The following is a 13,324-nucleotide window of genomic DNA, read 5'->3' as shown; positions in this document are numbered from 1 at the left end:
AGACAGTGTGACTTGGTGCTCTACCAAGTCATGGCCCATGTACCAGATCAGCGACTGCTAATGGCTCAGTTGCCCAACCAGACCCAGACTGGCATAGACAATCAGACAGACATATCCGCCATCCAATCCTGTCCACAACCTAGCCGCCGTACAATGCGAAACGGGTATAAAGAAAGTGAGATAAGCCTTATAACCTTCCTAAAGAAACACCATGCGATCGGGAGAGCTCTCTAGAGCACAGCGTGGGGGAGGGTGACTCTCCCGATCACGTTTCTTTCGGAACGCTACGAGGCCTGCCTCACTTTCTTTATATCCGTTTCGCTTTGCTCGGCAGAGAGCGAGTGGACATTTTGCATCACTACGCAATGAATGCTTTGCGGCATACAAATCTACAAGATGTATTAAATTATTTTTATAATTGAAAAATGAATCTCATAGTCATGTTAGTAACAGCCAAATAAATCATATAGAGCAAACTTGTCGTTACAGTCGGGGTTCCTTTTAAAGTATTTTCAAGTACCTACTCAATCTGTATGCGCTGCATGCTGCCTACTCAATGAACAATTACATCACCCATCACCTGCAGTGCTCAAGCAAGTGAAATGCTATCAAAATATATTGCGTGTGCAGATTCACAGCCACAAACATTGCAAAGTGGTAATCACACTCATATTAACCCATTTGATCCCAATAACGTGTAAATATGTTTTTTTTTTATGTTTTAAGTGTCCCAAAGATGTATTTATACGTTTTTTGTTTGTTTGTTTGTTTTTATGCTAGAGCATACAGAAAGCTTTGATGCAGCCTCTCAGCTGCAAAGAACGGTTGCAGAAATGGTAGTTATTACACAAACGGCCAGCAGTTGGTAGCAGAGCAAAGGAGATCAACCAGGGCATCTAGAAAAAAAGCTAAATTACTTACAATTTTAAATAGATTTGTGAAAACTGATGAAACTTAGCTCTCTTCTAATGCTAATTGCTACAAAACGGAAACAGATAGAAACATACTTTTTTTCCTGATGAAAGAAGAGACTTTAATCTTTCTTTTGATCGGTTCCATGCTTTTATAGCTATAGAACACAATATTCTGTGGGCCTTGCAAAATCAGTCAAAATTCAGTAAAACAGCCGGGAGCGAACGGGATTGTTTCTGTAAAAATGGCTGGGAGTGAATGAGTTAACAATTAATTGATCATGGTTATCAGTAGGCTATAAGGCACATGTGCCTATTTTATAGACAGGTGCACCTGTGCTTGACATAAAAACGGCCAAACCATTTTCGTGCCGGGGCAAGTCGAGTTTACTGTGTTTTGACTACACACCCTTATATTTATGTGCTGTACGTCCTTTTGTTAAAACTTGGCAATCTCTGTAAGCATTTCCCCCCAAATATTAACTGATATAAAATAGCCTGATACAAATTGAGATAAGATAAAAATAAATGTGTATATATAGATTATAACTGACCTTGAAGAAAGTCATCGTCGCGCCGTCCTCTACCACTCCATACTCAATCTTGGTCTGCTTGGCCAGGTCATCAGCGGAGTCAATAGGCGACTCCATCCGCTCCACAGTGAGGAAGGCTGCGAGGTTTGCCGTGTAGGAGGAAATGATGATGAGAGTAAAAAACCACCAGATTCCTCCTACAATTCTGGTGGACAGTGCTTTCGGCATGAGCTCAGATCCTGAGTGAGAGGAGCAAAGGGAGGTCATGAGAACGAGTTGTGCACTAAGATGAGAGAGAGAGGTCCAGCATCCTGGAAAGCACAGACCAGGCTGGGTCTCTGCCCCTTCTACCAAGATTCAACTCCAACAGAAATGCAATGAAACACATCACTACTTTTTTTGTTGTTGCAGCAGGTTGTCGTATCAAAATATATTTTTCGAGACACACACCTAGTGACATCACATATGACTTGGGAATAGTTAACCCTAGTGTGGAACCAGACTAGGAGTTCATAATATTTGTATGTAGCTGTCATATATTATTTTAATTGATTGACCACTAGACCATTGACAACATCTGTCATGCAGAAAAATACAAATCTACTGTTTGTGTGGGAGTGAAATTGCTCATTTGTAAGGAGAAGCCAGAGTTCCGTATAATCTTTTTTACCCAAGCTGCTTAAGCAATTGAAAGCTGGGATTTTGGACATTAGATAGGAGGTTAAGAATTGTGTTCTCCACTCCCTCTGTGAAAAAAATGAAACCGCAGTGCATACTCACTGCTATAGATACAACGGTGGCAAGGGAACTTCATATTCAATCAGACAAAAATGTTAATTTTAATTAATTATTGCTGCATTGGTACATTAAAAAAAATCTACTTGAACAGGGCGTTGCATACCAATGACCCGATGGCATGCAAAGGGTGGGGCCCGGGGGAACAAAATTCGGCCCGGGAAGTTACTCGTTAAGGGAATCCTGTTAATTGTCATCGTTTTGGTGGTGATGGGGGGCGGGCGGCAATGAACGATTACTATTCCGATTCATCGTTCATCACCGGGGGAAGGATGGCGACCGGCAACTTGCGGCGATTAATATCTCTGGACTGGCATGAAAATGGAGTAGCTGTTAGGGAAACTCCCGAAATTCCCGATGGCCAGTTTGCCACTGTTGCGACTGATGGGTCTTCCTCGGGGGTGCATCCACAGCAGCCCCTTGTCCACAATCGTTGATGAAGGGGCATCCATTTGTGATTGATGGGTGGTTACCAGTTAAAGGGACATACGTTTTTAAAATCTTCCATCAGCAGCCCCCTCCTTTGTTGAGTTTTTTTTTTTTTTTTTTAGGGAGCATCGATTGGCGCTCACTGGGCTGCGCTATGATTTGGATGCCACTGGGATGACCCAAAATGATTGCAACCCAAATGCCATATCTGCAACTGATGATGGAATTGCTTTATTCGTAACACAAATTAATTTGATTTGAAATGACCACCTCGGTGCCTGAGACACTCCTGCTTCCTCTTTTGTCCCTATTATTCCCCCCTGAGTGAGCTTCTATTTGTATTTATTCTGAATATTGTAAAGGTCCAACATCAGGTCCTTGATCAAAATCTGCCTCAGTGATTCCCTGGGGAATGTCTAGCTCCTGGCTGTGCCTCAAAATCGAATTCTTTGAGTGACAGAGTTTCTGACAGCATCAACATTCCAAGCCAACACTTGAAGGATCACTTATTTGAAAGCTTCCTTTTATTATTAATAACAATTTTATCAGCCGTTGTATGGGTTGCAATCATTTTGGGTCACCCTGTATTTGTAATAACCATAAAAAATATTGTCAGTTAATTGATTGCTGTGGAAATTATTTAAACTATAGCAAACAGCAAAACTGTACACTTAAAAAAAAAAAATAAAATAAAAATGAGAGGACGACAAGACTTGGAAGAACAAATGAAGGTCCATCATGCATTTCCCAAGGGGGCATGGAGTTGTGTTGTGATGGCAAATAACGAATACACACTTTTGGCCTGATTTACTTATGGTTTGTGTGCGCAAAAACTGGCATTTGCTTACGCAAACAGATGTGGATGCTGATTTAATTTAATAATCAGGCACACCCAGGATTCTGTCTGCCAAATAGGCAGCACAGTTTTGCATGAACAAAAAACCCATCAGGGCTACCTAGAGCTCCACCACATTTTTTCCGCCTGCTGCTTACAGCACATGCACTCCATTATTGTGAATAAACACCCAATTTCCCGCCCACTATTTAGGATCTTAATAAATCAGGCCCTTAGTGTATTCATAACCCATCTCAAATCGAGGAGAAAAAACGACAACAAAGACTTCAAGATAGTGATGATGTCCATCTAAAGGATGTTGGTTTCTTTAAAAAGCAACATTTTATTATTCAGAACAGAATCTTACCGTCCTGCAGTAACTGGCACAGAAAAAAAAAAAAAAAAAAAAAGACGATCCACGAGATTTGTTGTTCTTGGTTGGGGCTGACTGTCATGTACCCAAGGTAACGTCATGACCGAACAGCACTTCCCACAATTTTCTGGGGGCGGGGCAAGCCACCGGGCAGGGGAGCCTCTCTACACTGTGATTCAGTACGGTGCTACGCAGGCATTGTCTGGTCCTTGAATCTAATCAGGCCAGATGCCACATCTTCTCAACTAGCTGAATCAGATCGGCCACACCCATACAAAGTATAGTGCATATCAAAAATCTACACACCCCTTATATTTTCTCTACTTGATGACTATATTCAGTGTTGTATGGTATATATACTGTTATGCCTTGGATATTTTTTATTTTTTTTTAACCCTTCTCCTATTACTACCATTATCTAATGTGATTGCGCTGATGCTGTGGAAGCTCATATGACTTGTCACTTGCACCATTAGATGTGACTAAAAAAATGTCAGGAAAGATACTAGAATAACTGAATTTTATTTGGGGTTAATCACAGACACTTTAAATGTGAATTTGAATGTAAATGGTTACTTCTGATCATGGTCACATCCCAAGCTACAAGAGGGTGTGGTGTGCACACTCATTAAACCACATTACGTCAATTATTTTCTACTTTCCCTTTATAATTATTATTATTATTATTTTAGTTGTACAGGTTAAAGGTCCCATTAATGTTGTAAAAAGTTTTTAAATGAGTTATCTTGGTCCCATTTTTCATATTAAAAATATGGAATTTGAAAAATGACTTTTTATATCTACATATGCTTATGTATATAATCACTATTTTAATATGGTTATAAGATAAATGTCTCTATATCTTTGGTTGAGAGGAGTTAGATCATTGCTGCCACATTTGAATGCTTCCAGCATTAAGGACAGGGTTATTATTATTATTATTATTATTATTATTATTATTATCACTATTATTATTATTATTATTATTAATAAATAATTTAACAAATAAGTAACAGTTAACTAATACACAAATGTGGGTTTCAATTAAGTCTGTATAGTAACCCATAATAATAACAATAATAATAATAATAATAATAATACTTATTATTATTATTATTATTTTAAATGGAATTAAACTACTCAAAATATACTACACTAACATGGACTATTTTCAGGAAAGTAGTTTCAAATAATCACATTGACTCCCTGTTTTGAATAATCCACACCAGATGACTGTGGTCCCACTTCAATATGTGAACCATGCATTGTAATTCATTTAATGCAAGATATTGTTTCTGGAACTACTTTATGCACTTAACAATTTTTGTCTCAACTTTGTGACTGTACATAAATTAATTTCACTTGAGATAGAAAATATTTTGCAATGTTGATAATCATCTCAGAGCAGCTCAGATCTGTGTCTGCTTTGGGTGAAAGGCAGGGATAATGACCATGCATAGCCTACACTCTAATCTACCTGTTTAAACATATTGAAGTGTCTCTGACTTAGAAATAATTCCTCATTAAAACATTACTCCATCCATTTTCTCCCTGTTTATCCTCTTGAACGTCACGGGGGAGCAGTAGTGTATCCCGGCTGATTTTGAGCAAGAAGGGTGGTCGCCCCTGGACTGGTTTCCAGTCAATCACAGGATGTACCGTCGCTTCCAAAGGTATCGGAACGGCAAGGTCAATTTCTTTTTTGTTGTATGCTGAAGTCATTTAGGTTTCATATCAAATGATGAAATTTCAGAATTCCAGCTTTTATTTCATATTTGATGTGTTAAACAACTCGGGACAGCACACCTTGTGTTTGAAGCTACTCACTTTTCACGTGAGCCAATGTATTGTCCATCCATCCATCCATCCATCCATCCATTTTCTTGACCGCTTATTCCTCACAAGGGTAGCGGGGGGTGCTGGCGCCTATCTCAGCTGGCTCTGGGCAGTAGGCGGGGGACAACCTAGACTGGTTGCCAGCCAATCGCAGGGCCCAATGTATTGTAACAAACATTATTAAATTAACTTAAAGTTAACAACATTTAATATTTGGTGGCATAGTCTTTACTTGTTTCTCCATCAAGCCTGCAACCCATTTACTTCACCATACTGTAGTATTCATTTGAAATGTTTGTCAGGCCTCTGTTAGTTCTCCCCTCAGTCTCTTCTGTCTTGAGTTGTTTATCACATTTAGTTGTAAATACTATGAAATAAAAGCTTCTGCAATTTGGTCTCATATTCATCTTTTCATTTGAAACCTAACAAAATATAACAACAAAAACAAGGAGTTGACCTTGACCTTCCGATACTTTTGGAGGGCAACGTATATAGACAACCATTTCCATCTCTAGGAAATTAAAACTCCTCTTCTGATTGTGTCAAACATGCTAAACACATGCTGCTTCCTTACCATGTGAATTTGTTACATGCATCTACAGTGTTTAGGGTGATATCATTCAAAGTATTCATTCAAATATTAACAGTGGCAGCTTCCATATTTTAAAGGTGTCAACTAGCTGAGAAGATGTGGTACAAACTAGTAGGATATCAAACAGGCAGGGTGGGTGAGTGAATATTACTCATTATGGGCGTACTTACCTGTGGAAATTATTTAAATTAATTAAGGGCAGGGAGAATCAGAACATGCAGAATAAACATTTACATAAAAAAAAAAAAACTAAGTCCTTTACTGAAACCCCAAATCACGGCCCGACCTATGAGATGCTACCAATCTAAGTCCATGCACAGAGGCCCCCCATGCATGGTCACGGGCCTGGGACAAGTGCAAGATTGACCCCCAGCAAAAAGTGGGACCTGTGCATGGGAAAGGGGCAGGCAGAGGCGTCTACCTTGCTGCATGAGAGCTCCAACTCCGAACCAGAAACTATTTAGCAGGGTGAAATTGTTTTCCACTACGTCCGAGTCAGGGTTGCAAGGGTGAGGGTTATACCACTCGTAGGGGCTAAACCTGTGACAATTGACAAAGAACACACACAGGTTTAATGTAGTTGCATGAAGACAAATCTGAAAAAGCAGATACTTTTTCAGGCCATCATACCTATGGGGAGAAAGGAAGACAATTAGTCACTTTGAGTGATGAATCCCTGCATAAATACTAGTGTTGTTCCGATACCGATACTGGTATCGGCAGAGGAGCCGATACTGCATTAAAACAGTGGTATCAGTATCGGTGACTACTCACAAGTAACATGTCGATACCATTAATTCCAACGCTAATATAGGATTTTGTGTGCAGCATCTTGTGTCTTGCTCGTGCACAACATTCACTGATATGTGACATGCTAACTGCATGCCGATCTAAGATATCCTATTGGCCCTTGAATGCTCTGAACCAATGGCAGGACAGCTTTTTCATGTTGAAGAAAAAAAATCCTTGGGTATCGGTATCGGCCAATACTGCAAAGCTGGGTATCGGAATCGGTATCGGGGGCCAAAAAAACGGTATCGGAACAACACAAATAAATACTTTTATCCTACATCTTATATAATTTGACTTCAATAACAGACTTCAAGATTCTGATTGTGTAATGTGTGTAAATTAAATGCATTTTATAGAAATTGCTGTAATATGTTGAAAAGATTGGTAAACCTTTCATAAAACAAAATAAAATTGTTGGGGTCCAAACTAATGGCACGTGGTCCATTGGTGGCCCACCGGCCACTTTTAAGCGGCCCGCGGCATATAATAAAAATGACTAGAAGTGTAAAATTAGTGCGTTAATTTTGAGTTAATTTAAAGTTCCTTTAACGACACACATTTTTTTTTAACGTGCGATTGATGACCGTCCCTTACTTGGAAAGCCTGTATTGGGGTAATTCCAGTCGCAACGCAGAAGACATGTCCATGTCATAATTTAGCAGTAATGCATGTAATATTTAGGCATAAATTTATAGAGACTGGGGTAAAGTTGTATTTTAGCATTTTATAAATGTGCAGAATTTCACAAGTTACTTCATGTTAAAGATTAGACAGCTCTTAATATGAAAAGAAAAATGCACTGAGCTGTCACCGTTGCAAATGCAATTATGCCATCCAGTGGCAGAAAAATCACCAACACAAATCAATATCACACTCATTTTTTTTTTTTACCGTATAGTACATCTTTGTCATTTTAACTCAATGTTATGAATTATGAAATTACTCAATGACTAAAAAATGCAGCCATATTTCTATTAGTTTAATATTTTTATCAGAAAAAAACATTTTATTGTGCATTTATAATAGATATGAAATTTGCAATTAATCGTGAGTTAACTAGTCACGCAATTTAATTAAGATTAAACATTTTAATCTTAATTTTAATCTTTTAATTTGAATTTAAAATGACATTTGCTACAAAAAAAGTTTTCTATATTGTAGAACTTTTTTTTCAAAATTGAAAAGTTACAAATGAACTCTTTACCGTGAAACAAGCAGCACTCCATAACACTGAAATAAAGAATACTTTTTACAAGCAAAAATGGTTTCCTTTCCTCACTTTCTGCTCAAGAATCAAATTGTGAACATATCACGTAAATGATTCCCAAGTAAATGCTTTAAAAATAGCCATCTTATAACAGATTGCTCCTGTTTTGGTTCTGAATGTAGGAATGGGATTTTGCTGATGTTCAGTACAGGGGCAGATATTTTCTAGTGGGTTACAGGATCTGTGACCAGCCCAAAATCTGTCAAAAATCCTAAACTATTTGCCTTATAGAAAGGTGTTCAGATCATTTTTTATTTTAATTTTTTTAATTAATTAATTGATTAAATTTATTTATTTATTTATTTATTTATTTATTTTAACACAGTAATATATATATAAACAAAATTGCTTGACTGACTGAGTTTGGTGTGCTTATAAATTAAAGTTCATTTATTATTATTATTATTATTATTATTATTATTATTATTATTATTATTATTATTGCTATTATTTTTTAAATCAAAGTGGCGCTTATATTTATTTATTTTGTATGTGGCCCCTTGGAGGAAAAAGTTTGGACACCTCTCGTCTAAATACTAATACAATGCAAAATGGGTAGATACCATGGGCAAGCTCACATCAAAGCCAAGTCCTCAAACTAATTTAATGAATAGGTTTGGAAAATAAATTCATTGTCATACTAGAGGAATATTAATATTCAGCAGATCAACCTGTTCATTCCCATTATGCCAAATTTGGCCTTAGTGATTTCACCACTCGACACGGTCCGCAAGCAGATAAATTTCTCATTTATTCATGTTGAATAAAAGTGACACTGCATTAGCAAAGGTTGATTGGTCTACAATTAAATATACTAACCAGGTTTGATTTGTTCTGGGGAACGCAAGTCCGAGCTAGACTCTAACAGACACATGGATTTGATTAATACATTTTTAATGCATGGCATATACTTGTCTCACTCTGAGCCTTTTACTTTGCATTTTAATTCAAATTCAACATACTGCAATTAAAATCATAATACAAGACCATGTAGGTCTGTATCCATGAAATTACATCAGCCTAACTGCAACCCATCATCCAGTGCAAATGAGGTGCTTTCCTTTTCACCCCATGACACTCGCCAACATTGGCGAGTGGAGCTCCATGTTCTCCGAATGTCCTGCCGATTTCTACTTGCTTGAGTTTCTTCTGCTCACTCAATTTGCTTCCTTGTCAATTTGTAGTGCTTATCTGACATAAGCTGAACATGTCGTCATGTGACCCAATTCCTCAAGTGCGTTTATTCTTTATCATATTGCGAACAATTACCACGTGCCATGACAATGGATGATCAAAATTATCTGCATAATGCATAGGGTAGACTGCATATGAACGATTTTGCTGTTGCTTTTGTATTTGTAGGAGGCAACGCAACTTTCATTCTGTTTATCTACTCTGCTGTCATTTCAATTAAACTGTCCTTGCATTATCTTGGGTCATCTGCTGTGCAGTGAGAGATATTTTGTGCAAGGTCAGATAAGAATGGATGGGAAGAAATCAGTTGCAATATGTGAGGAATGTCCATCTTTTATCCTTTCATGGCGACGGGGTCGCCCCACAGAAATGTCAAGGAAGATGAATCATCACTGTTAAAATAGTTTTTTTACATGTCTCAGCGTAAGATTGTGACCACACTATTAGTTCTGTTGTTAGGTTAACATTTTACTTGGTGGTGTTTTTAAATGTGCCAGTGTGAAACCTGGGAAAAAAAGGCTTCTCATTCGATTCTCATTATTCTTACTATGCCTCGTTCATAAAATCAGTCACACTATATAGCACAGAAAAAAAAACAACACATATATAAATGCCAATATGTGGAGACTGTCATTAACTGTTGTGCTTGTCGGTGTCTTTGTGTAAGGCACATTCAGTTGCGTTGTGTATGAAATGTGCTATAGAAATCAAACTGTCTTGCTTTACTGTATGGACTGCATATACAGCAACTGTGCAGTTAAAATTTCCATCACATTTCCAATGTCTGATTTTACATTTGTATATAGTTATTTACTTATTTATTGTGTGACATGAGCAAAATTTCACAATTGACCTTTACCAGCATGTAAAAAGCTTCCCCATAAGTAAATAATTGAAGGCATGGTGTGAGGCAGCTTTTGCTTGATGAGCAGTGTATGATATAAATTACAACATGTTTCTGTTGTGAGTCGCTTTTTCTTTTTTTCTTTTGAAATCTTTGCTGTTCTGTTTCCAGGGTTTCCTCTTTTTTGTTGAGTTGTTGGGTGTGCTGAGCTCGTCAGGCAGCTCTTATCACTCATCACCATCAGCATCTAAGCATCAGTCTGACTTTCCATAACGTTCATGGTCTCATGCTGCCTTCACGTGGTATCGTAATTATGATAAATACCATATGCCGAGTAGAAAACTTCACGCGAACGCCCCCTCATGTCATATTTTCTACTGGACAACTGGGAATTTATTTTGAAGTTTCTGAGTTGAGAGAACTTTTCAAGTTTCAACATGGCGGAGAGCGCAGAAGGATTCGCGAATGGCAAGAAATATTAACACTTATAAGGGTGTTAACGTCCGCTAGCAGGTAGTTTTAGAATCTACACAATTATGTGGCATACACAATTCAATGTCGTTTCCTTACAACTCATTATTTGCTGTGATTGTTCGGTTTTACGAGCAAAGAGTACATCAGCTGCTATGTGGATTATTTTATTTTATTTGGTCGTAATTAGGAGTTTCCGAGTGGTAAGGTCCATCTTTCCCATAGCACATGAAGGCAGGGTCAGTGCTAGCTCATTCATAGCATGTTTCTGATACCTTTGTCTACATTGGTGGTACTTTTTTCTTGCTTCTTGTTTAGCTAGTGATTTTCTATAATACCTTTTTATTCTTTGAGAGTTTTTCCTGGAATCTTCCTTGTGTGTATAGTTTGAACTGATTGGTTTGTTTAGTTTAGTTTAGTTTTTTCGGCATTGGTGTGCTGAGGGCTCAGCCACTGCCACGTCCAATCCTCAGTAGGTTTGTTAACTTCATGTTTTCGCCTTTGCGTCTTGCTGACCGTTTTTGTTTCTTTGTTTTCTAATAAATGTTACTTTTGAGCCAGTGTCTTGTAGGCCCAACTTATGCCTCTAACATCAGTTCCTTTAATATTTCTGGTGTAAATGAGGAGTTTTATTTATGTATTTATTTTTATTATTATTATTATTATTATTATTTTAATAAAAAATATTGAGCTGTCAATCAGTCCTGAAAAAAAAAAGGTTAAATGGACAAAAGAGCTTTCCAATGAACTATATATTTATAGCATCATGAGTTAAAATCTGTATGTATTTTTTTTATGTGTATTGTGCAACAAGACTTTACCAAATTGATTTTCTTTTTTCAGTGACAGGTATGTAGATATATTGCATGTTTTGGCTAGTTGAAAATACAACAGGTTCCTCCAGAAAGCTTATATATGTTTAAAATGATAACTATTTTAATGAACAAATATATATGCATGCCGCACTGCTGTTTTATTAGTGTGTGGCACAGAGCTTACATTTTTGTTGCTGGATTATTATTTAGTTGAACGTTCTTTTATTGATCACGTTTCATCGCGGCGAAACAGTCTATCTTCATGTCCATAAGTCGGTATATTATTCATACTCTATCTGACTTATTTCAAAATGTTATGAGACTGTAATTTGCAGCTCTATAACAAAAAGCTGCAACTGCCAGTCGTGCGTTTGTGTAGGAGAAAAGAGGTAGGGTAGTTATGCACTTACCAAAACTCTTAATATGCTACAAAATAAAGTAGTTGCATATTCTGAGCCAACTTAGATGACAGTTGCTGCCTTTTAATTTTGGTGTAATCATAATGCCAGTAACATTAGAAAACATGCGTGTTAACCGTAAAACTGTCGAGTCATGGCTGGAAGCCAGCCAATGCCTGCTGAAGTTTTAGAGTTAACATGAACTTTTTTTTTTTTTTTTTTTTTTTTCCCAGCATGCTTCAAACTATAACCTCACATCCGACACCACTGCTCCCCCCCCTCCAAAAAAAAAAATTAAAAAAAATGGTGCAAATGCTGAACTGTAATTGTGTGTTAATGTTCGTAATAAACCTCCAAGTAGAAAACGTCACAGTTCTCCAAATTTAAACGGTTTTGTTTAAAATACTGTTGCTACATAAAAAAATGATTCAAAAGAAACTCTGCAGAAGAGTGTCAATTTCTTTCTGTCCCATGACACTCACACCAATATCTCTTGGGATGCTTACTTTATATAATACACCATTACCACTGCTTCTTTTTTCTACTTTACTCGATTGCCATTGTGGCAGGTGGGGCAAATTAATTCTGGGACGTTTGTGTGACTAAATGACCAATAGCATATCAAGAGGAAATGTACATAGACGAAGCTAATTTGGATGGTAAGCCACTTTTCACTACATGGTGGTTACTCGCCTTATTACAGTTATAGTCCCTTATTGTTGGATTTCCGTTGTCAAAATGAGGCACTGCAAGATGGGACTAATATCATTATCAATACCCGTTTCGACAGTCATTGCTCTCTTGCTTGCCATTATATGTGAGGTCAAAAATCACAAGATGAAAGAGAGACCGAAAGAGAGACCGGGAAAAGTGAGGGAAAGGGTGGGAGAAGTGCACAAAACATTCATATTTCCTGCCACTCTCAGACACATCCACACAACACTAAAACATGGACCATCTCAGTCTAAGGTTTGTTTTTCAGGGTCTATGCGGTTTTCTTCTTCGTGGTACCGTTGTGGTTAGAAACAGGCCAGGAGTAACCTTACAGCCTAAAAAACAGATTCTCAAACACAAATTTCAAAGCAACATTGTGATCATTGAATCAAAGGCGTTGCGCGACAATGATGTAGCATCTGAAACTGTCGACATGACCATCAGTTTGTCAGTTAAAAGATGCTTCACCAATTCAGCATGCTCGGGATACCGCTTCTGTAATTACTGAGAGTAGCCTGTCGTTAG

The 13,324-nt window shown here is 37.6% G+C and overlaps 1 protein-coding gene across 7 annotated transcripts in view; it reads right to left on the bottom strand.

The window, feature by feature from the left end:
* Positions 1 to 13,324, bottom strand: part of LOC144021906 (glutamate receptor ionotropic, kainate 2) — a 157,927-nt gene that overhangs the window by 34,703 nt on the left and 109,900 nt on the right. For all 7 annotated transcript variants that reach the window (XM_077526157.1, XM_077526160.1, XM_077526162.1 and 4 more), the window contains 2 exons: positions 6,726 to 6,844; positions 1,466 to 1,683 (listed from right to left, as the gene is read on the bottom strand). In XM_077526157.1, coding sequence (XP_077382283.1) covers positions 1,466 to 1,683; positions 6,726 to 6,844 — 337 coding nt within the window. The remainder of the gene's footprint in view (positions 1 to 1,465; positions 1,684 to 6,725; positions 6,845 to 13,324) is intronic.

Source organism: Festucalex cinctus, chromosome 7 (genome assembly GCF_051991245.1).
Source record: "Festucalex cinctus isolate MCC-2025b chromosome 7, RoL_Fcin_1.0, whole genome shotgun sequence".
Lineage (NCBI taxonomy): Eukaryota > Metazoa > Chordata > Actinopteri > Syngnathiformes > Syngnathidae > Festucalex > Festucalex cinctus.
This window is presented reverse-complemented; position numbering and strand designations above follow the sequence as displayed.